Here is a 26036-nt window from a genome sequence, read left to right as displayed (position 1 = left end):
CACTGCCTGACAAAAATGAGCACCCACAAGGGTACGAGGAAACAAAATAAAACTTCACAAGCTGAGAGGATACGTGATATTATTGCAGTGATTACAAAATTGAGTCACACTTATAAAGAACTTGACAATATGAATCCACTTGACAGTATGACATTGCACGTCTCTGTCTTGGATGCATGCACTGATTCGGTTCTGAGGGGTGTCATAAAGCTACTATAACCTCTCCTGTGGCAAGATGTCACGCAAATGTTGTAAATCGTCTTTAATACCCTAGATACTGGCGCTGGGACAGAGTTGTCACCTGAGCTTGGTTCCACACATGTGAACATATCTGAGCGTCTTGCTGGGCACAGCAACATGTCCATTCTGTGTGGCCCATGTGTAACATGAGAAGACCTAAATATACGCGAAAGTAGAAAGAGTCTGCCATTTCAAATGCGTATAACTGACTGGGGCATTTCCAACTTCTCAATATGCCGTGTGTGCTGCGTCAGTGTGGAGCTCTAAAAGTAATAAATAGTCGTAGCAGAAAGACGTTCAGCGGATATGGTATCCACACGTATCACTGAGGGAATATTTATTCTTTAAGTCTGAAGGTCATTCTCTAACTAGTGACAAAACAAAATATACTTTTACTACCCTGAAAATCACGTGCTTTTTGGTACTAGTTGAAGGTGAGTTGTCCTAGGATTATAAGGTACGTGACAACAGCAGTGAAAGCAGAAACTATGAGACGGCGGTCGATCTTGACAAATCCGGCGGCGCTGAAGGACGTTCGAGGTCCTTGAAGTGTGAACCTTAGGAATTCATCAAACTCAGCCGAGCGCCGTTGAGGTACCACCGATGCCCTGATGAGGATCACACCCGTGGCTGCAGCAGTGTCTTCCGCAGCCGCGCACGACAGCGAGAGCAGTAGGATCTTCATCCAGTGCAAGGCAAGCCACACCTCCGATACGCTTACGGGTATCCTGATTGAGAGTCCCGGCACATTGCTGTCGGACAGCAGCTTGACGAGAACCTCATAGGAACTGCAGGTGGCGCCACAGATGCAGAAAGCGATGTCGAAGGCCACAGGCAGGCCAAAGTGACTCATAAGGTGGTCGGCGGCTCGTCCCAAGGCCACGTACGTCTTCTGCAGCTGCAGCAGTGAGCACCTGTAAGATGGTGACGCTCCTACAAACAGTTCTGTGCAATGGGGCGACAAGGCGTCCTGGAGGGCAGCATTCAGTCTGGAGAACCTCGCCCACATTTCCAGGACGAGCAAGATGAATTGTAGTGTGATCGTTGCATCAAGCAATATCACCAAAATGACTAGGAGACTCACAAATGCGTTACCAAAGATGGATAAACTTACTGTCACCAAGTAGAGCAGCATTGAGAGATTAACAGCTACTACTATTCCTCCCAGAACTTTTGCATATTTCACCTTCTTCGTAGGTATATGTGTATCAGCTAGTTTCATTTCCTTTATGAAATATTGTAAGTGTTGGCACCTAGACACAGTACATATTCCCAAAATTGATAACGTCTTCATTTCGAAGAGTAATATTATGAAGATGTACATGGGCAGCATTATTTTTGAAAGACTTGTGGATATATTCCAATAAACAAACGTCTCATGAAGGACCATGGACGAACTTAATGCCACTACAAAGAACCACAATGCTGATAGATTAACAATATTCTTGCAGCAAAATATCTTTCGATCTGTGCACATCGCTGCAGGTCGACATCTCCGTGTCATAGGTGCCAGTCCAAAACCTTGCCACATTCCATACAACACACTGAACGAAACATCGAACTTGAAGACAGTCTCTCTTCTGTAACCGTACATGGTGTAAACGTGTATGATGTCGCTGCCAGCTTTCCCGCTACTGGAATGGAAAGGTTTTCTATCGTCCACCCCATCTGGGAACTCATAAATGCATTTGATCGCTTAGTGTGGCAGTCAGTTTAATTTCTAGGAAGTTGTCACTGTTCTTCTTCGTCTTTGCAGTTTTTATTTGTATTTTTGATCTTATGAATAAAAGAAAAGCGAGAGATCATTATCAGTGAGAACTGCAGATAAGCTAGGTCATGTTTGCCTTCGTTTTTGTCATTATCGTAAACGTATCTACAGACTTCGTTATTACTGCTCCAGTCGTCAGACGTAGAAAATTGTGCTTACAATGCGAGAGAGAACTTGTCATAAGTATTAATATTTTTACAGGTTTTGCCTAAGTAGTGTCTCTGTTTACAGCTTGTTACAGTGACATATTCCTTTCTAAGGACAATCGATTCATTTGAATAATTTGCATACGCCACACAGACTTCTATCAGTCAGAAATAATCGCCCCGTAAATCAGCAAGCTGTAGCCTTTCTAATTTTCTGTTCCTCGTGTACAGGCCGTGTTTCTGTCCGTGTAAATGAAACACAGTGTGCAACAAAGGCACTATCAATAAGAAAATGTCTAAGTGACCTCAGTTTCAAGGTTCAGGAAAAGATGCAGACAATACTCTCTTAGTAAAACTTCGAATGTAAAACGATTGAGAAGCAACAAAAAACGGAAAGGCAATTTAAATTTACGGAAAGGTAGTTCTCAGTAAAGTACTGAATGGAAACAAACGATAGTACTCATTAAGGAGCAGTGCCAAAGAGTTTGTATTATATGTTATATGTTGAAGAGCTTCAAGGAATACACATATAAAGAAAGAAAGTAACGATGACTTCATGAAAAAACTGAACAGACTAGGAAGGAAAACTTGAGGAAAATAGCAAATTGCAAAACGAGCAACTCCAACCCATAATAACTATTAATCAAGTTAAAAAATTTGATAAACGTAAACATGGTCCGTAGTAGGCTATAATGCAATGTTTACTTAACTGTGTGATTAGCTGATTTCGGCTAAGCGTCGTTCTCAAGCACATTTATAACATTTGTATTTCATGTCGTTTTCAAATCACTCTTAATTACAAGTAAAAAGTAGCCATATTCTGTCATTTTACGAAAGGATCCACACTACGGTGACGTAATATGCATACATGTAACTTGTAAATATGAGTAATGGCATGAAATACAGATGATACAAATGTGCTTGACAATGACACTTAGTCGAAACTAGCTAATCGCACGATTAAATAAACATCGCATACAAACTATGACGGACCATGTTATGTTTATTAAACACCTGGATGCTGTGGATCCCCCAAATAAAAAAAAAGAAGAAATATGTGAAATCGTGACGACATGTACAGATAATCAAAATGGTTCAAATGGCTCTAAGCACTATGCGACTTAACTTCTGAGGTCATCAGTCGCCTAGAACTTAGAACTAATTAAACCTAACTAACCTAAGGACATCACACACATCCATGCCCCATGGTCCGTTAAATTGCTTGAAATTATGGATATTTGGATTACGATTAATATTATTGGAATATTCGTTCCTAGTCCTCTCCTTTTGCTGTGCCCTCTCCTTTCTTTTTGCTTTCACCTCGTCTTCTTTAAACATGAATTCAAGTTCCCTTAAGACCTCTTTGAATTCTTCGGTATAGTAATTTGTACTATTGTCGCCTGTTGATATTTTACCGGTAACTTTATTCTACATAGACGTATCAGCTCTCTGTTACTGCATGGTTTGTCTAGGCACTGATTCGTTTTGTCCATTGTGTCAAAGAATTTTACCACGCTTTTCTCCCCTGAGTTTTCATATGGTGTAACTCGTATTTAATTTTGTTTTGCGCCTCCTTAGACCAATATCTTTCGAGAAATGCTGCTCTGAACTGCAGGTAAGACGTACAGGTAGTAGCGATCTTTTGCATCACCTCCGCTACTGTTCCTGACATGTGTGCAGAAATGAAGTCAAGTTTGTGAGCCATGCTCCAATGGTTTGGCAAGCGCACTTGGACCTGATCGATGAATGTGCGTACATGCAAGCTACCGACTTCTTCCTTGAAATGTTGAAATTTTCTAACTGTTAGGAAGTGGTCTGTATCATATCTACTCATAAATCCAGTTTGTGGCTGATTCATGGACTCAAATAGTCTGCCTATTCTCTGGTAATCTACTGCCTATCTGCATATGCTCAGTATCCTGCCCCATCATTGCATCATATCGTAACATTGGTGAACAAAAGTGTTGTTCGTTTGTCTCTATCTCGTCATTCGCGGTACTGTACCTGTGTTACTGTTATATTCTGTCATTGGATTTACTGGTTCAGTCGCCTGTCTTTCTATTGGTATTGGCTGACTGTATGTGCCCTGTTTTTCTAGATAATGTGCCTGGTTCTGTGGTATGACATGTACTACTTTAATCGGGGTTTTCTGTTTCGATTTCTGCGCGAGTGTTACATCTGGCCTTCGTTCTACTTGAACTTTCTTAGACGGCTCGTGTTCGTGGACTGAATTAATGCTTGACGTATCAGTTGTTTCACTACAGAGGTAATCGGCCCCGATCTTTTCTTCGATAGTTTGTATCAACTCTGTTCGAAGCTTTTCAAACTAATCTTTATTTTTAAGTTCTATCTTACTGATCCGCTGATTATATTTTTTCAGTGCAACTTTTGCGACCTTGCTTTGAATTACTTGTTCTTCCGAAATTTATATTGCTGTTCGAGTGGCTTTTTTCGTAAAACATTCCACCTTTTTGTCAACGTTTAAGATGTCCTATTGGACCTTGTCCACGTCAGTGCGTAATTGCTGCAGACTTTGTGTTAGTACCTGAATTCTTTCTCTACATGTTTTCGCATCTTTGTTTATCTGTGTGATCTGACTATCAATTCTAGCGATCCCTTCTTCCATCTGGATTTTAACCTGTTGAATCTGTGTCTTTATCTCTTGTCTCAAGTTCTAATTATCCTGTTTCAATTGCTGATGCTGTTTCGTTATTTGTGTATTAATATCCGTTATCTGTGTATTCTGTTTCGTTATACTATCGTTCATTTTGTGTGAACATCTCCATGGTCGCGTCCGTTCCTGTAACGCTGCCTTCTGCTGAACTGTGTGTTCTCGTTCTATTGTTTTCTACTCGGTCAGTTACGTCGTTTACTGGGCCATGCTGTGGCGTTTCTAAGTTTGATAACTGCAACAATCCGTGCTGTCTTCCCTTCTCCCTGTGTTGTACTTTGTGTTGAAGACTAGTTGCGTATGTCGTTGAACCATTACGTGGCGCAAACAACTCCGCCCGCTGGCCTGTCTGTTGTGTATGTCTTGTGTTTGCAGGTACTGTTGCGTCTGTTACGGAACCTTTTCGTGGCGCTCGTAACTCCACAAGATTCTGTGCCTATTGCTGAGGCATATTTAGAATGTGTACAAGGGGTTCGACGTATTCTAAATGTTCTCCCTCTTCCTCACTATCTACTTTTCTTTGGACGTCAGCTAACTGCCGATTCATTGACTGTATTGATGCGTATTCTGTCTCTGAATATGCGCCAAACAAACGTGTTTCTTTAGCTCGTTTCGCTGCTAATCTTTGCCATTTCCTGCGTGGGCTGTCTATTTCTGGCTCAGAATGTGCCCTACACGGAATTTCGTATTCTGGAAATTGTCTGCTTCACTGCTGTTTGCTCTGCTACAGTCTCCAATCTCCACCTGTGCACTTGCAAAAGGGAGAAAAATGTTACTTCTTAATTCTAACTTATTTGATACTGCGTCATTCTGCGTCTCTGCGTCACTCAGCGTCTGTGGCTATCACTTGAAACTCCTATGCCTTAACAGCTACTCCAAAATCGTAAAAATCCAAAATTTTCCAACACAATACCACAAGAGCTTGTCCCTACAATTCTACTTTCCTCGCTACTTGTATCTATTCTAATTCATAATCTTTGCAAATACCTCTTTACGATATGAAAAAAATTTCCAACCACGATATCTACCTGCCGTACCTAACTCTGATTATACCTATCCTGGCAGTTTTACCTATCCTGGCAGTTTTACCTATCCTGTCTGGGTCGCCATTTTCTGTGAGTGTGTGGGTATTATGTTGTCAAGTTGCGCGATGGGTTGATCCAACAAGTACCCTTTGGCTCCTGGAAGAAACAGTTTCCACCTCACACTTCTACAGAAGTCAGACAGACACTCCTAATGTACCAACAAGAACTGCTTGAAAAGCACTCAGCAACAAATATTTTTTGGAGTCATCCGCTGTAAGGAAAAGACACAAAAATATTCTATATTCTTACGTAACTATTGGAATACTTGGGTACTGGAGTATTGCTAGTTAGTGCAAGAAAAACATTAAACGAACAAAAAGTACTATTTATAGCAAAAAAAATTCTGAGAAATCAAGCGAAACTTTTTCTTCTAAATTAATAAACATCCGGGTTCTTTTCGAAACAGTATATTGCCTCTTATGGATAGGAATGCTATTATTTTACAAAGTATGGAAAGTTTCTTTCCTTCCTTTTCTTTAAGAATGTTATTTACTCGGCAGAATGGCTGAGAGCCGCGCCTACACAGTTTGAATAACTTTTCTAGGTACGGTCAAGGCTATCGCGTGAGAAATGTAATGGAGTGTACTGGTAGGGAGGACAGGTGCGGCTCGCATACGCTGTAGCACACAATACCGTGAGCTGCGACGACTGCTGCCTGCGTCGCTCGCTGCTGACAAATAACACAACTATCTCTTTCTATCTGGATGGACCTTCGCCCATCAAACTCTCCCTATGCCTTGATGAAGTCAAGAACTCCTTTCCGCCCTTGTCTAACTATTGGCATTGTACACCGATCAGATAACCAGTCCACCATGATGCCACTCAATACTCGCTCACAGGCGTTTAACTAGTACTCTGTCCGTGTTCACACCACACAGTAAGTGTGGCGGCCAACACAGTGAACAACGCTTAATGACGAGCGACTCAATATAGAGTGTCACTCCGATTCGCTAACGACAGAGGTGCTCTCCCAGTGAAGTACTGAGGAGAGACTTCGTTCGTCGCTCTTTGCATACACATATGAGCGCACTCGCTCTCTTTACGTGTTCCTGCTCTAAGAATGAAAACAGAACAGCCCCTTTTTCTGGAAAAGTTGCATGGCTATATCATTCGCTGCCTTCCCTCACTCCTCTGGCTCCTTGTGTCAGAAATATTCCGCCAATCAGCGTTGCTCTTTTAAACAGGAGAATGACGTTTCGTTTGAGTCGATCAGTGCGGAAATATGTAGCATCTCCGGTAGACGAATACTGTCCTCCTGGGAGAACTCCGCAACTATGCAGTCGGTCCGTGAAAAAATGCGTCTTCTGGGCGCTCCCATACAATGTAGCGGAATTTGCTTTTAAGTCGAACACAGGGGTCGTTATCCTTTCGCTCTGGCAAAAGCTGTCCTCTCTCTGGGCAGTCGCTTCGGCCGAAGTAGGTATGTTGTTGAATGGACGGGTTTCCCAGCGGGCTGGTTTCCTCTTTAGAACGAGAATTCCTGTGGCTGTCATGTTGTGTATGCTAGCCTCGACATTTTTCAACCTCGGTGCGAACTTGCGATTTACTTATTAAATTTGCATATCGCTTACATGAATTCATACAAAAATGACTCCACCTTATCGAGTTTAGGTTCAAATGAAGCGTCTTGATGTGCAGAATACGATTCTTAGGACGGAATATGTAAGAAATGAAGATCACGAGACCATGCCACCTTACAAATGCAAGACCACATTTTGCTGCACGAACACATAGAATTTCAGCCCCCTAGCCTGCCAGATCAGCAGACTTGTCACCAATCGGAAATGTGTATGGTGTTGTGAAATGACAGATGAAATGCCGTGTTCCAGTGTTAACCACCACAGATGAACTTTGCAACCAGCTGACTGCAACATGTATCAATATAGCACAGGATGCCATTCGCACCTTATATACACCGATGCCATCACCCTTGGAAGAAATTATCATAAACTATGCCACCACCTGTATCTATTAGGCGACAGGACATATGCTGATCTGAGATGTCTAAATGCTAATCATTTCTGCAGAACGTATTAAGGACCATGCCCTGTGAATATGAAAGTCCTTTCTCTAGTCATTGAAGGCGTTCTATTTTTTCTGAACATGACTGACTATTTTTCAGTTCTGGCTGGGCATTTGCGATAGATGAAAGTCCCGTGAGACAGCAGAAATGGCGTCTTGTCACAGACCGCATGGCTTCCCCCATCGGAGGTTCGAGTCCTCCTTCAGGCATGGGTGTGTGTGTTTTCCTTAGCATAAGTTAGTTTTTAGATAGATTAAGTAGTGCATAAGCTTAGCGACTGCTGCAGTTTGGTCCCATAAAACATTACTGCAAATTTCCAAACACAGTAGAAATCATTGTTTGACAGCGTTACTGCTTTTTACGAATTTTTCCAGTTTCCTTGCCATCAGACGAATGCTGTCTCCCTTTTACAATCATCAGATCAATCTATCCTACTTCGTTAATCGAAATCATACGATACCCGTAGATTCTTATCGTATGCAGCAAGGAGAAATTTTATGTTAGTAATATACGGTAGTATTGAACCTATAGGCCATGAAAATATTGAATTACTTTAGTACGTTTGTGATGCTAAGCGTTAAGAACACAATGAAAGGTGTCAAAATCCACAGGCGAACCACATTTAATCTCCCAAATGCCAGCACAGGCTATTACTCGCCGTACTCTCAAACATCGATTTCTTTTACGGATAAATTAATCGGCTGTAGTGCCAGTCATTACGATAAAAGCTACTAGTTCTTTCCCAGTGTGAGCAAAGCGGAAAGTATTCATTCTCATTTTCTTTTAATAAACTCTTACACGTTTGTCACTATTGTGTTCTTGCATCTTAAATGCAAAATATTTCGAATATTTTTATTTATTCCGCGTTCATGAGGACAAGTTCATGTAGCATCTGTAGACGTGTATGCTAATATCCTTCTCTCTCTCTTTTCGTAACTATAGTCTGCAGCTTCTGATCTAGTGGTTAGGACTGCGGCCTCTGGATTGTAGAATTCAAGTTCGATTCCTAGTCGAGTTGGAGATTTTCTTTGTTCGGCGACTGCGTGTTTGTGTTCTCCTAATCATTTCATCTCATTTTGAGCATCGCATCAAATAGGAAGACTTGCACAGCAGGGCCGAACAACCCCAGTCTCAGCCAATAATTGCATGCTCTACACCCTTGAGTTTCACCTCCCTATGGGTGTAAAGAATCGAGAATGTGCCAATTCTAAGTCACTGACTAATGTTGCCAGCGAAAGTACTCGTCGACCAGAAACTAAATGTTGCCTTGCCGATACAAATGGATTCAAATCCTATAGCGCATTCGTATTATTAAGTCATTCAAGAATTATAAATTAAAATGAAATACATTGATGTGTTAAATTTTTATTCATAATTTTAAACTCCAGCCATGACAATAGATTTTGTAATACTTACGTTAGTTCCACACTATTCAATTACATGGGAAAAGAGATTAACGTAAAAAAAAGTTATATTCTTTTACTTTTTCTCGACAGTGAGACAGCTTCTCATTGATCGCTGATCGTTAGAATAAGTACTTGTTACTATATGTAACAGCAAACGAACTAGACCCGTTGAATACACCGTCTCTCGTCTGGCCACCGAAATTAGGGAAGGTCAGGCGTGAGTAGTGCTTGGGTGGGTAACCGCCTTGCTACGCCACGTGCTGTTGGGAGCTTCCCCTTGTCTTTTATGGAAAAGCATATCATCAATTTTTGCACTGATATCCTGGAGTACATTCCAAACCTCTTCAAGGGTATCTCATGGGGTGCGAGCATGTGACACTGTGGATGGTGATATGTCCGTCGGATGGGGACGTTAAGCTAGGCAGCCCCCTTGATGCAATTCGAGAGGAGTAAGCTATGTGCCGACAACGGATTTGACGCTCTCTCTTCTCTCGTCAATCCAACAAAAACGTGACACCTCGCGACAGACACGCCCTCTACAGTTACCTACACGTACCACTACACTTTGACGCGCAACTCTCACACTTAGCGAAGGAAAGGTGCAGTGTGCGTGACGGAGAGGTAAAGCCTTTCGAATTAAACAGCTGAACCTCGGGTCTCCCAGCCAATTGTGCCGTACGACTTTACTTTTTATTACATTTAACTGCTGCTCAGAATCTTCATTGAACTTTGGTACATTATTGTTCCACCCTTTCTGGTTAATATTGGGGTTGCGTACAGAAACCCGACCATCTACCTTGCCCCTAAACTCTCCACGCCCCTTATTATGACGTTCGGCTATCGTCTGATGGGCCCGGTAAATATTTCGACGCGCCTTCCTCCAATTCTCCTACAGTACATTACCATCAATACGTTCGGGGAGCAAATCATTAACTGACCGCAAGTTGTCCAGATGTGAATTAACTTGATATCCCAACACAAGAGATGCAGGGGCAGCCTTCAATGACATATTTTGGGCCATATTAAAGTGAAATTAAGACACCCCATGGAGTGATCCCATTTACTCTGTGAATTACGAGGGTCAATCCAAAAGAAATGCACACTATTTTTTTAAATCAATCTTTTATTCTACATGTTTGAAAGTTTTACAGTGTGTAGATACATCCTTTAGGAACAATATTTTCATTTCTGCACATAATTTCCATGCTTCTCAACTGCCTTACGCCATCTTGGAACCAGCGCCTGTATACCCTACGATAAAATTCTGAACCAACCTGTTGGAACCAGTTTGGCAGCGTGCACAAGGGAGTCATCATCTTCAAACCTTGTTCCACGAAGAGAGTCTTTCAGTTTCCCAGAGAGATGGTAGTCACATGGAGCCAGGTCAGGACTGTAAGGCAAGTGTTTCAGTGTTGTCCATCCGAGTTTTGTGATTGCTTCAATGGATTTTTGACTGACATGTGGCCGTGCATTGTCGTGCAACAGCAAAACATCCTGCTTTCGCCGATGTGGTCGAACACGACTCAGTCGAGCTTGAAGTTTCTTCAGTGTCGTCACATATGCATCAGAATTTATGGTGTTTGCACTTGGCTTGATGTCGACAAGCAAGAGTCCTTCGGAATCGAAAAACACCGTAGCCATAACTTTTTCAGCAGAAAGTGTGATTTTGAATTTTTTTTTTCTTGGGTGAATTTGCATGATGCCACTCCATTGATTTCCTCTTCGTCTCTGGTGAAAAATGATGGAGCCATGTTTCATCACCTGTCACAATTCTTCCAAGAAATTCGTCTCCACCATTCTCGTACTGTTCCAAAAGTTGGCTGCATACCGTTTTTCTTGTTTCTTTGTGAGCCACTGTCAACATCCTGGGAACCCACCTGGCACAAACCTATTTTAATGCCAACACTTTCAGTATTGTGCAAACACTTCCTTCCCCTATCCCAATGTAGCGTGAAGATTCGTTCACTGTGATGCGTCTGTCAGTAGTCACCAATTCTTTAACTCTCTGCACATTGTCCGGAGTGTGTGCAGTACGAGGCCTGCCGCTGCGAGGACAATCCTCAATATTGCCGTGCCCGCTTTCATCACGTGACATGCTTACCCACCGACTAACTGCACTGCGATCGACAGCAGCGTCTCCATACACCTTTTTCAACCTCTTGTGGATGTTTCCCACTGTCTCGTTTTCACAGTACAGGTATTCTATGACAGCACGTTGCTTCTGACGAACGTCAAGTGTAGCAGCCATCTTGAAGATATGTTGTGACGGTGCCACTCACGGGAACAGGTTGAACTAAATTTGAAAACAAGCGGGAAGGATGTATCTACACACTGTAAAACTTTCACATACGCAGAATGAAAACTGTATTTTTACAGAAATAATGTACATTTCTTTTGGAGTGACCCTCGTACTATGGAATACAATATGAGCTTCTTTCAAGTTCGGTTAACACGTTCCGCAAAAGATGATTGAGGATGGTAGGGGGTGGCTGTGACGTGGCGGATAGACTGCTCAAAACAAAATCATCTAAAACCCTTAGTGTTAAAATCCAGGGTATTACTGCTGACGAAGCACCTCGGCGGGCCAAAGATGGAAATTACCTCCGAGATATGTCGAATAGTAATAGGTGCCATAACCGCGCGGCTAGGGACTAACCAATAGAAGCGTGAGAAGGCGTCGACTACCACGAGCACGTACCGGTTACCATCGCGAGTGCGTGGCGAAGTACCAGTATAATAGACGAACCACTTATCCATGGTATAAGTTTCCTTAGTGGATTGCAGAAGTCCTTCACTGGGGCTAGATTTAGGTTTTGCTTCTTTGCAGACTCCACACTCACTTACCATCCGCCAAACATCCTTGTATAAGGAAGCCAAAACACATGGTGCCTAATATTAGCGATAGTTTTGTGGACACCTAGATGCCGTGCAACCACCGTATGATGAAAGTACTGGAACACAGGCTGGACGATCTGACAGGGCAAACAGATTCGAAAACCACCTGACCCCACCCCATGTCAACAAACTAGGCCGTTATGGATGAAATGTCTGGCCACCTGTTCACCATTCAATAGCTTATTCGTAATGGTCTTAATCCTGGGATTACTGTCCTGTCTTTACCTGAGGTCCAGGTAGGGGTCTGGGACTCCGGATAGTATCCCACCTACACAATCCTCCGGACCGGAATACTTCTCCACCTGATGAAACCCAACCTCAAACATTCGAATCAAGGCGTCGGTCACCTGATTGGCGGTGCCAAAGATATGCCTCATACTGAATTGGAAAGCTGAAATTCATTCGGCCCAGTGAGCTATGAGACCCGTCTTACGTGGGCGCGTCCTACCAACTGAAGGCTTGATTATCACCTTTAAGCAAGAATTCACGGTGATTAAGGTAAAACCAAAGCTCTTCTAAAACAAAAAGCACCGCTAGTGCCCCCCATTCGCAGATCGAATACTTAAGCTCTACCGGTAATAGCCTCACAGACGTATACGCCGCCGGTCTACGTTCCCCTTCCTGCTCTTGGAGGAGGACTGCTGCTACCTCACAAGTAAAGCCTTTAGTTTGGACTACAAATGGGAATTCGAAGTCTGGCGGGTTAGTAGGAGCCTGCTTAATAGCTTCGAAGGATGCTTATTGAGTTTGATTCCAACAGAAATTAACTCTTTTCCTGTGTAAGTTATCAAGAGGGGCAGAAAATTGTGCGAAGTTGGGCACATATTTGCGGAAATAGTTGGCCATCTCAATGAATCTGCAACCCTCTTTTTATTTGGCGCAGGGGGAATTTTTGGAGGTCCTTCGTATGCTATACTAACTCCTTCGACAGAGACTAAATGGCCTACGAATGAACTCTGTCGGCACGCCAATGTGATCTTCGAAGGTTTCAGGATCAATTCCGCCTCCCTAAACCTCTCTTAACACTGCTTCCAAATGCCACAAGTGTTTCTCAAAGATGGGGCAAAGGATAACAACATCGTCCAAATAATTGTATACACACTTCAATTTTATGTCGTCAAGCATCCGATCCAGTAACCTAGATAGAACAGCCGCTCCTGTTGACAGACCATACAGAGCTCTGGTAAATTCGAGTAGATTCCAATAAGTGCAGAAGGTGGTAATGCGCTTGGAATCCTCTGACAGCGGAATTAGGCAATAGGCTTGGTTCAAATCCAAAACGGTGAAATACTTTGCTCCAGAGAACCATGTGAAACAATGATGAATACCAGATAAAGGCACAGACTCCAACGTAACCTTTTCGTTCACCGACCTGTAGTCAACTACCGGTCGGAACTCCCCCTTACTACCCTCAGGAATCAAGAACATAGGTGACACGTCAGGGGAGGTAGAACGTCTTATGACACCTTCACGCAACATACCGTTTATCAGGGCACGCAGGCTCTTCATTTTGGATGGTTGGGGGTGGGGGGGGGGAAGGGATAACGCTTAGGGCAATTGTCGAACCGGAATATCGTCCATTAATCTGATTTTGTACTGGATTTTGTTAGTCATGCTAAGCCTATTGGTGAGGACTTCTAGAAACTTATCGAGCACTCGCGACAACTGATACTTTTTTGTGGCTCCAAATGACTCAGTCCATAAGACCCATTAGCAGAGAAAACAGAACACACCGGCAGTGAGATATACAGTAGCATAAATCGATTCGTTCCCTCGGACAAAATTTGAAATAAATAGTGCATTGTCGACTATTCAACATTAATCCCGCGCGGTGTACAAAATTGCAGCCAAGGATCAAATTAACCGACAAATTCTTAACCATTAACAACTTGAAGGACAGGAAAACGTCGCAATATTCAAAATAACCACAAACTCTCCGACTAAAAGCAGCTGATGGCCGCTAACAGATCGAAGAAATTCGTAAGGAAGCAAACGTACATAAATATCGACACTCCAGGTACCAATGATAGTCCAGTAGCGATACTGAACTCCCAGAATCAACAAGGGCGCAGACTGACTCATGATTCAACTGATCACACACTGGGTTAGGGCTTACGCACTGCGCCCCCAATTCAACGACAACGCCTAGGAAAGGAAGGTATACAGTCCTTTCCCGACTTCCTGCACCGTGAGCTGTCTATCTCCACTTTCCGCTGAACCGGACACTCACGAACAAAATGTCCCACCAGCCAGCAACGAAAACAGACTTTAAATCGTTGTCGCGGTGCATTGACGATTTTAGGTTGCACCCATCAGCCTCTAACTCCGAAACAACCAAAAGATGATTGAACCCGCTGATTTTCAGCGTAACTAAGTCCCTCAATGCTAGAAACCAAAGCACTTAATTGATAATAGGTGGAGGATTTACTAGGAAAGGTGATGCGAGTTCGATCCTCGGACCTCATCCTTTCCAATATGTTACCGACAATTTGACCCTCGGGAACATGTAATTCTAGGGCCAAAACAGAGGTTCGAATCCGCTCAATATATTTACTCAAGGGCTCATTATTTCATTGCACCAGTATTGCTTACACTGCAACTCTTTGTTAAAACAGGATGACAGTTTGATCACCCGTCGACATAACTTCTTCAACCTCTTTCGCTCGCGAAAATATCGGCAAATATTTGACTCAATGTTCTACTGGTTAAGCGTAGAATGCTGGTGAATAGCTTCGCGTTGTGTTCAGAGATGAATCTCAGTCCTACACGACTCCGGATGACCTGGGAAAAGGTTCCAGTCTTGCAAAGTTTCGGACGGGCACGGCGGTGTCACTCCTTGGCGTCATGGTAGGGAAGTAAGCGTAATTTCATTTCACGGCTGTTAGTGACTGAGGGAACACTGATGGCACAATAGTACCTCAAGGACACGTTGGATCCTTATGCGTTATCCCTGATGTAACAGTATCATGGAGTCATTTTGCAGCAGGACAATGCTCGCCAACACATGGCACCTGACTGTATGAGCTGCTTAAGTAATGATGTACTCCCACGGCCAGCAAGAGCCCCAGCCGGTAGTACTTGAATGGGACCAGCTGAGGGGTCTAGTCCGTCTCAGCCCCAGTATCTAGACTATCAGTGACTAGTTACAACAGTTGTGGGCTGTCTTCCTTCAGAAGAGGATGAAACGTCTTTATGACAACGTTCCCAATCGAATCCGTTGTAATCACTGAAATAAAATCACGCCCTCCCAGTCGTTCCCGTGGCTGCTATGGAAATTAATGGAGTTGTGCCCTTCCCGACACTACACAACTGCGATTTTCTGTTTGCATCTGTTTTTGTTCATTCAGCACGTTTGTGAGTCAAAATGGCTCTGAGCACTATGGGACTTCTGAGGTCATCAGAACTTAGAACTACTTAAACCTAACTAGCCTAAGGACATCACACACATCCATGCCTGAGGCAAGATTCGAACCAACGATCGTAGCGGTCGCGCGGTTCCAGACTGTAGCGCCTAGAACCGCTCGGCCACTCCGGCCGGCCGTTAGTGAGTCGATTTGCTTGTTAATAGTGAATACTTTTAGATATTCGTATAATCGATCGTGATGTCTCTGTAAAGAAATTAACATATTTAGATACGTTAACAGTTGGCAAGATTAGCCGACAGGCGTGGCTGGTTTCGCGACCTGCCACATGGTGGTGCTACAGTCATCATCGAAGAGGGCCGTTGCGCGCGCAGACGTAGCTGACACTGACTGCAGTAATGACAACACTCATCTGCCGTCGCTGACAACACCCTCTCTCCAGACAAAGCGATCCTCATCGAGAACGTTCGTGGTACCATGGGATCTTTTTACAAGGAGAATGTTGTGTATTGGCAAGAGAGCCAACCCGGTATGTTAGGAAGCAGAAAGGCACGCGTTTTAGCTCACGCAGGCTGGCGTGAGGTCTGGAACAGGTCACGGAAATTAGACTAGCAAAAAAGGACGTAGCTGTGGAATACTTAACTTTAATCCATAAATGGTGAACATCGCTCTTGACGGTACATGTATTGCAGCATCAATAGTAACTGGTAATGGCGCCTTGCTAGGTCGTAGCAAATGACGTAGCTGAAAGCTATGCTAACTATCTCCTCGGCAAATGAGAGCGTATTTTGTCAGTGAACATCGCTAGCAAAGTCGGCTGTACAACTGGGGCGAGTGCTAGGAAGTCTCTCTAGACCTACCGTGTGGCGGCGCTCGTTCTGCAATCACTGATAGTGGCGACACGCGGGTCCGACGTATACTAACGGACCGCGGCCGATTTAAAGGCTACCACCTAGCAAATGTGGTGTCTGGCGGTGACACCACAGTGAACATGTTGCTCACTTACTCCAAAAAATGGTTCAAATGGCTCTGAACACTATGGGACTCAACTGCTGTGGTCATAAGTCCCCTAGAACTTAGAACTACTTAAACCTAACTAACCTAAGGACATCACACACATCCATGCCCGAGGCAGGATTCGAATCTGCGACCGTAGCGGTCGTGCGGTTCCAGACTGTAGCGCCTTTAACCGCTCGGCCACTCCGGCCGGCGCTCACTTACTCCAAGAAGGTGGCGTTACACTCATGGGGACGTTCGTGCACACAGTTTTTCTGAAGTGTTTCCTTAAGTAGCCAGTTCTTCAATTGTTAATCAAATGTCTAAAAACGTTGGACGTACTGCACAGTTTATCATTGAAGACTTCGCTAACTCCGTCCGAACATGCCTCGGGAGGCCCACCGCTACCGACCGACCGTGGTGTCATCCTGAAGTGACAGGCGTCATTGGACGCGGATATGGAGGGACATGTGGTCAGTACACAGCTCTCCCGGCCATAGTCGGTTTTCGTGAGCGTATCTTGTCAGTCAACTAGCTCCGCAATTGGCCTCTCAAGTGCACCTTGCTTGCCAAAGGCGGTCACCGGACGGTCACCCATCCAACTGCTAGCAAACCGGACGGTCACCCATCCAACTGCTAGCCAAGCCCGACAGCGCTTAACTTCAGTGACCTAGCGAGAACCGGTGTTACCACGCGGCAAGGCCGTTGACGAACATTTCAGTTAAGTGCCGTCGACACTGCATATTCCATACGAAGGCACAAGAACTGTCCAAATCTTGTCAATGATACAAGTATCGTCTGCAACTTAAATGCACTTAAAGCCACATAACCTGTAAGTCATACAAGTATCGTCTGCAACTTAAATGCACTTAAAGCCACATAACCTGTAAGTCAACCAGTGCGAGAAGAACTTGCTGCAACGCATACATTACACAAGATCGTACAAGATGTCGACATCTCCGACAGTTTTAAATTTTTTCACTGAAAGTACGAAAGGACGTCGCTCTTCTGGTACGGAACCGTCAGAATATACAACGAAGAATTCAGAAGCTTCCAGCAACCTTCACGCATCCACTATTGTTCAGCAAGTTGCAGGGCACAATAGTCGAAGCTCCGACATTGCAATCGACTTAACAATGTTTGTCAGACTAAAAATATCAGTGATTTGCAATCTGTCTCAGTGTTCCTGTCAGAGGCTGGGGATAATTCTCAGTTGGAAACAAACTTAGGTGAAACAGCCCCTGCCTTCTGCTCAATGGGGTAAAATCATAGTCCACGCCAGCTTACAATCGTCGATCTCGAGATGATTATGATGATAAAAACTCTGAATGTGCTTCTGGAATTTCGGGTGTATCCATGGGGGACACATCACAGTGTGCTGAACAACCTGACGAAAACCTTTTGTCAGCGGAAGAATTCAAATCCTTCGTAAAGGTAAACAGATAATGTAAAAGAATGTTACCCCCCAACAAAAAATATACATAGAATTATGTAGTTTTGAGACAAATTATTGACAAAAAACTCGTAAGGATAAAAGCCATAAACGTTCTCAAGAAAATGATAAAGGTTGTCACAAGCACTGGAAAAGCAAAATCAGGCAAAATTACGTCGACGTAGCTTCTGTTGTGAAATACTTTCAGAACACAAATGATTAACCGACTGTCTCACAGAACTCCAATATACACTCCTGGAAATTGAAATAAGAACACCGTGAATTCATTGTCCCAGGAAGGGGAAACTTTATTGACACATTCCTGGGGTCAGATACATCACATGATCACACTGACAGAACCACAGGCACATAGACACAGGCAACAGAGCATGCACAATTTCGGCACTAGTACAGTGTATATCCACCTTTCGCAGCAATGCAGGCTGCTATTCTCCCATGGAGACGATCGTAGAGATGCTGGATGTAGTCCTGTGGAACGGCTTGCCATGCCATTTCCCCCTGGCGCCTCAGTTGGACCAGCGTTCGTGCTGGACGTGCAGACCGCGTGAGACGACGCTTCATCCAGTCCCAAACATGCTCAATGGGGGACAGATCCGGAGATCTTGCTGGCCAGGGTAGTTGACTTACACCTTCTAGAGCACGTTGGGTGGCACGGGATACATGCGGACGTGCATTGTCCTGTTGGAACAGCAAGTTCCCTTGCCGGTCTAGGAATGGTAGAACGATGGGTTCGATGACGGTTTGGATGTACCGTGCACTATTCAGTGTCCCCTCGACGATCACCAGTGGTGTATGGCCAGTGTAGGAGATCGCTCCCCACACCATGATGCCGGGTGTTGGCCCTGTGTGCCTCGGTCGTATGCAGTCCTGATTGTGGCGCTCACCTGCACGGCGCCAAACACGCATACGACCATCATTGGCACCAAGGCAGAAGCGACTATCATCGCTGAAGACGACACGTTTCCATTCGTCCCTCCATTCACGCCTGTCGCGACACCACTGGAGGCGGGCTGCACGATGTTGGGGCGTGAGCGGAAGACGGCCTAACGGTGTGCGGGACCGTAGCCCAGCTTCATGGAGACGGTTGCGAATGGTCCTCGCCGATACCCCAGGAGCAACAGTGTCCCTAATTTGCTGGGAAGTGGCGGTGCGGTCCCCTACGGCACTGCGTAGGATCCTACGGTCTTGGCGTGCATCCGTGCGTCGCTGCGGTCCGGTCCCAGGTCGACGGGCACGTGCACCTTCCGCCGACCACTGGCGACAACATCGATGTACTGTGGAGACCTCACGCCCCACGTGTTGAGCAATTCGGCGGTACGTCCACCCGGCCTCCCGCATGCCCACTATACGCCCTCGCTCAAAGTCCGTCAACTGCACATACGGTTCACGTCTACGCTGTCGCGGCATGCTACCAGTGCTAAAGACTGCGATGGAGCTCCGTATGCCACGGCAAACTGGCTGACACTGACGGCGGCGGTGCACAAATGCTGCGCAGCTAGCGCCATTCGACGGCCAACACCGCGGTTCCTGGTGTGTCCGCTGTGCCGTGCGTGTGATCATTGCTTGTACAGCCCTCTCGCAGTGTCCGGAGCAAGTATGGTGGGTCTGACACACCGGTGTCAATGTGTTCTTTTTTCCATTTCCAGGAGTGTAATTTCTTCACATAGTACACGGAGCGCATGGCAATTCATTAGATGTATGCAAGTAAATCTGCATTTTTTGAGTGGCTACACGAAGTCTTATGCAGCTTTTCCTCCAACACACACAGACCCCGTATTATGCACCATCTTAGTCAATATTATTCTGTGTCATTAATGGTGATGGGTGAATAACAGATCCCCAGTGTAGAAATCCATAATCGGTTATATCTACCCACGTACTGCTGACATTCTTCCTTGTTTCATAAATACTGCTAAATTCTACATTACAGTTACTGGTCTTTCATTTTTAGAAAACGGAATATTTTTCTGTTGACTAATTTCTATGGTGAGAGAACTGCATTTCTCTCACACATCTACCTCTATTTCCTACATCACGTGACATAAGTCATAGCCAACACACAGTACACATAACACTCAGCAGGTGGACATAAAAATGTTTCTCGACACTGTACAGTCTCAGGTTCTCCAGATAGCAGAGTGTGGGGAAAAGTAAATCTATTGGAAACCCTCAAAAATAATATAAATCTGCATGCACTTCACATTGACTTTGTACTATCAGTAATTCAATTATTTTCATTTCTCTTGCCGTTTATCCAATTCCAGTCAAGTAGTTTATGTTTCAGTTAAATGTAATGTACTAATGTATTAAATATTTATTTAATCTACTGTTTTACTATGTTTCAAATGGTTCAAATGGCTCTGAGCACTATGCGACTTAACTTCTGAGGTCATCAGTCGCCTAGAACTTAGAACTAATTAAACCTAACTAACCTAAGGACATCACACACACCCATGCCCGAGGCAGGGTTCGAACCTGCGACCGTAGCGCTCGTTCGGCTCCAGACTGTAGCGCCTAGAACAGCACGGCCACTCCGGCCGGCATGTTTTACTATGTGTAAAGCTTTTATCTAATTATGTGTAATTAACTATATGTAGAACTGCAATGATAATGTAATTTATAAAAGTAAGTAGCTTGCTAATTATGGATTTGTATTCATTTTTATGATATTTAACCTCGAATTGGATTGGCCTCGTATATATGCTGTTTGATTTCACTTTCAAACATTTTTTTTTCCACAAATACTCTGACTATTTTTCGACTTTTGTTCGTTAGCCATCTGTCTTTGTCATCAATAGGCAGCTGTTCTCTGATAATATTTTTGCAAATCAAAACCTAGATTAGAGGGAAAATATAAACAGTAGACGATTCACAGCTGCTGTTTATTACTTTAAAAACTAAAGCTACCTTCGCTTCCGTATTTTACATTTTAGTTTTCAATTTCTCAACCATTTTTAAAGGTACAACCACGAGTGACCGGTACTTCGAACTATATACATATCTAAATTGTCGTTGCACCTTCTCAGTGGATTTATTATAGTTACAGATCATACGTATCATACTGTAGATCCTTGTTTAGGAGCGATGCTGACGACCGAAATATCAATTAGTGATAGCAGCAGTGCTAAAATTTTTCGTTTTTAAATAGACTTCCATTAATGAACGAACAATTTTTGTTCGTAAATTTGGCAGAACTTGAAATGTTTCGTTAAAAAATGTAGGAGATGGTATAAGCGGTCACTGCTGTTTTAATAACAATGCCGACAGAAACGTGCAACGAACAAACGACATAAGAATTGGAACAGCATTGCTGAGAAAATGATGTACCTGTTAGAATACGGCGTGGCCTATTAGATAGTAGACCCTAGAGACTGGATTATATGATCGTTTCTCACTGTTGTTGGATCTAAGTTGCATTAAGTTTGGCACCATCCCTAATCTGAAACTATTTTACAAAGTGTGGTATCGATGAAGCACAATGCTCCATTTGCTTTAAAAGGTTAAAAACTGGAGGAGCCTCAACAAACTTGCGACATAATATAAGGAGAAAACTTAAAACTTAACAGTTCATCCACAGTTTACAATAAAAACGCCTTTACCTGCTTTTAGCCCTTGAAAACGGATAAATTAACACGAAAAATGTTCTTCATCCTTAGTTTTTACCCTTCAGCATTGACTATTCTTAATGTCCAACAGTGGTACGATCCTCGATTACAACATGGCTTTTGAGCATAGTTCCAAAAAATTAAAATTAATAGAAGATTACTGGTGATTTTTTGTAAAAGTCAACCACTTATCACTTTTCGAGAAAAACATAGAAGAGTGTGGATTAAATTTTTTTAAAATTTCATATTTAATTTAATATTTTGTTGCTACAGATTTTGAAAGTAAGGAAGTCAAAATTTTTAACTCTTTGTTCGATTTCTATGTTTATTACATGAAACAAAATAGAATACCGAAAATCGGTTATATCAGAAACAGGTTCATTTGAGCGGTTTTAACAGTCCCGTTAAAGGCGCTGAGAAAAGTCGATATATCCAAAAACCGATTGTGTCAGAGGTAATTACCATCCCTAGTGGACACCATCTTTTACGATACTCATAGTGATAATTTTACACTGAAAATTTCACTTTAGAGTACGTCTATCTAATTTAACTGCTCTGGTAGGTTTGGATGGAAGAATTTGTTGAAGTTCTCGTAATAATTCGTCGCAAAGGAAAGTCGATCTATTTGACACTAGTTAAAAGTTAGCTGACCCATTATTATAAGGTAGGTAACGATGACAGTGAGGACGGAGACCAGAAGACGACGGTCGATTTTGACGAAACCGGCGGCAGTGAACGACAGCCGTGGTCCGTGAAGCGTGAGCCGGAGGAAGTCGTCGAGGTCAGCAGAGCGCAGTAGAGGTACCGCCGAAGACCTGAAGAGGATCACCGCGGTGGCTGCCGCAGCGTTCCCTTCAGCCGCACACGACAGAGACAACAGTAGCAGGTCCAGCCAGTGAAGAGCCAACCACGTCTCTGGTACAGCCAACGATGGAACGACGAGTCCCAGCTTACCGTTCGATTGCAACAGCTCGATGCAGACATCTTAGGAGCTGCTGGTGGCTCCGACCACGCACTTGGCTACCGGTACGCCGAAGTGTGCTAGCAGGTGGTCTGCAGCGCGGCCCAAAGCTACGTACGCCTCTTGCAGCTGCAGCAGTGATAACCGACGAGACGGTGGAGCTCGTCCAACCGTCGTAGAACAGGGAAAGGACAACACCTCCTGGAGGCAGGCGTTCACACTGGAGAACCTTGCCCAAAGTTCCAGGACCAGCAAGACGAATTGTAGCGTGATCATCACATCGAAGAACAGCAGAAAGATGCGAGAGAGACTGTGGAGCACATCCCCAGAACTCATAAATATGACATACGGCATACCGATGAGTAGCGCAAAATTAATACTTACGAAGAAACTTCTCAACAGTTTACCATTTTCTATGTTTTTCACCGGTATACGAATATCAGCTAGTTTAAGCTCCTTGACGAAACACTGTAACTGCCGGTAGCTGGTTACTGTGCAGATTCCCAATACCGACAGCAATTTCATTTCTTCTAGAATTCCTATGATACCGTGCACAAACAGTGTTACTTGAAAATTTTGAAGGAAATTCTTCGAAAAAATAGACAAAACGTAAAGCGCTGACGCTGCACTGAACGCTGTAATAAAGAACCATAACGCAGAAAGTGTCATAAAACACTTGCAGAATCTCTGGCGCTTTCTTATCGTGCGCCCACATCTTGTCTTCGTAGGGCCCAACCCCAGGACTTGCCATAGTCTATACAAATATGTAAATAAAATGTAAAACTCTGGCATTATCTCACTTCGGTACATGTGTACGTTGCTACTGTTTACCATGCCACTGCACGACGTTCTCCCGCCACTCAAATATTAAAATGCTTTTACGTCTGATTGTCAGCTCCCCTACTGACAACTTACAAATACTAAAGAACTTTATCTATTGGCGATACAATTCCCAAATGGACGAATTACTCAGGTCTGCAATCTTCGAGGCACAGAACATCTACTTGTATTGACATCTCGATAAGCAAATTATTCAATTTCCAAATGAAGCTTATCCATTGTAGTCTCCAGTTATTATCTTCCTCGCAGAACGACTGCTGGAAAATGTAACCGCTATATTTATACCAAACAGAATAGGACAATAGCATGGAAATTCGGCAACAGAAATACTGTTGGTATCAAATGGCTTTCAGTATTACGGTGGAAATGCTATGTTTGCGTAGTCTTACAGCTACCAATTACCTTTTCAGTCCAAACCAATCACAGGGAAACCTTACCGCAGTGAAACATTTTTGTATGTAAGTAATTTGTAAAACGGGGACTTCGACGTGCGTTCAAACCTTACCTTGCTCTTTTGTAAAACACTCTCGACGATAAATGCTTCACAACAAAAAACATTCAGAGGGACGTTTCTTGCAAGAAGGAAATAATAAACAACGCATCTCATGATTCAACTAGTAACAAATCCTAGTTAAGTCTCTTGGTTTGCCCAACATCTTTGAATGGAAGTAAAGCCTAACAAAGAGTCCATAATAAAGACAAAAAACTGTTTGGCATGCGTTGTTCATGATACAGTACTACTGTTGTATCACATGACTGGCAACAAAACTTCTGACTTCGAAAATAAGTCACTGATTTTAGAGTTAATTGTGCATGGACTACTGACTATATTTACATAGAACTTACAGCCGTTACCGTAGAGATGACTTGCTTTAGACAGAAAGATAGTCCCTTTATCCACGACGGAACATGTGTACTTAAATGCAGGCTGTGAGTAGATTTTTTAATCCCTATACAGCAGGACTATGAAATTAGCTGGTAATTGTGAGACAATAAAACGCCTGCAGCCGTCCTTATGGCTTTATTTATTTTGTTGCAATCAGCTTCGGCGCTTCAGTGCGCCATTTTCAGGCTATAGTTGCTGCGGAAGGGTTTGATACGATCTCTCTATACATATATCATTAGTGGCCAGCATAACTGGATAATATGAAAACTTTGATGTCAGTACGCGAACCATCTAATTATGTTGAGAATGCTGGCACCAAAGTTTTCAGATTATCTGCGTATCCAGTAATGCTGGCCTCTGATTCGATATACAGAGTGAGTCACTAACTATTGCCACCTAGAATAATTCCGAAAGTATGATAGGAGCTGAAAAGTTTGTGGGACAAAAGTTGCATGGGACAACAGGGGCCATAATATGACGTTGATTTTTTGTTGCTAGGTGGGGTCGCTTCAGAGATATCAAGGCAAACTTTTTTTTATGGGATGCTTTAGTTTGGTACTTATTGTCTGGTAGCGGCTGTCGGAACGAATCCAATGATGTGTAACAGTAAGGTCTTTGAAGGTCAACGACGGTCACAAAGGTGGCATGAACATCCATTTACAGAATGCGTTCAAAGTGATGACCATTGGTGTCAATGCAGTACTGCAATCTTCTTATCATGGATTGAGTGGAATTCCTTATCACATCGGCATTTATCAAAGCACATGCTCTGACAATTCTCTCTCGCATACCTTCAGGTGTAGTTGGAACGTATTTATAAACAATGTCTTTTACGAATCCCCACAACAAGAAATTCGGAGGCGTCAAGTCTGGCGAACGAGCCGGGCCACGACACATCTCCTCCGCGTCCAATCCAACGATTTGGGAATAGTCTCTGCAACTTATTTCTAGCCATCAGCGAAAAATATGCCTTACACCCATCGTGTTGGTACCACATTCCGTTCCTTGTTCCTAAAGGTATTTTTTCCAATAGCAGACCTAATGTTTCTTGCAGGAATGTGGTGTACTTCCTACCACTAAGATTCCCTTCGATGAAATAGGGACCTCTAATTCTGTCCTCCAGAATCTCACATCATACATTCACCGGCCATTGTTTTTGGTGTGCAACTTGCCGCAGCCAACTTGGGTTTTCAGCTGCCCAATAATGCATGTTAAGCAAATTAACATTTCCGTGGTTCGTGAATGTAGCTTCGTCAGTAAATAAAATCAAATTAATAAGTGTGTCAACCCTCTGAATCTGAAGTTGAGATCATTGTCAGAATTCAATGTGACACATACAATCCTTACCACTTAATACTTGGTGGAGACTGATACGGGGAGGATGATATTTATGGCGATGCAGAACACGAGCAACACTACTCTGGCTCATGCTAGATTCCCTTCCGATCTGACGCGAACTAACACAAGGATCTCGAAACACAATATAAAGAGTACCAATTTCCGTTTCCTCGTTATTAACTTTCCTTTGCCGGATATATTTCCGATGAGTTAAAGATCAAGTTGTTCTCAATTTATCACACACATATTTAAATGTACAACGTGTAGGTTGAGTACGTTGAGGATATCTTTCAACGCGTAAGTCTCCAGCTCTCACTGAATTTCGTTGGCATCCCCCCGTAAATGAGAAGCATATCGACTT

The 26036-nt window shown here is 43.4% G+C and overlaps 1 protein-coding gene across 1 annotated transcript; it reads right to left on the bottom strand.

Moving 5' to 3' along the window:
• Positions 1-664: 664 nt before the first annotated feature.
• On the bottom strand, positions 665-1462 carry LOC126153826 (gustatory receptor 68a-like). The gene has a single exon (XM_049916096.1). It carries the CDS (start codon positions 1460-1462, stop codon positions 665-667), a length of 798 nt encoding a protein of 265 aa, XP_049772053.1.
• Positions 1463-26036: the final 24574 nt, after the last annotated feature.

The sequence above is a fragment of the Schistocerca cancellata genome, chromosome 2, assembly GCF_023864275.1.
Source record: "Schistocerca cancellata isolate TAMUIC-IGC-003103 chromosome 2, iqSchCanc2.1, whole genome shotgun sequence".
In the NCBI taxonomy this organism is placed as follows: domain Eukaryota; kingdom Metazoa; phylum Arthropoda; class Insecta; order Orthoptera; family Acrididae; genus Schistocerca; species Schistocerca cancellata.
Note: the sequence above shows the minus strand (reverse complement) of the source record. Positions and strands in the feature narration are given on the sequence as shown.

Excerpts from the sequence above, each read along its gene's own strand:
- LOC126153826 (XM_049916096.1), bottom strand. The coding sequence starts at position 1,462 with ATGAAACTAGCTGATACACATATACCTACGAAGAAGGTGAAATATGCA.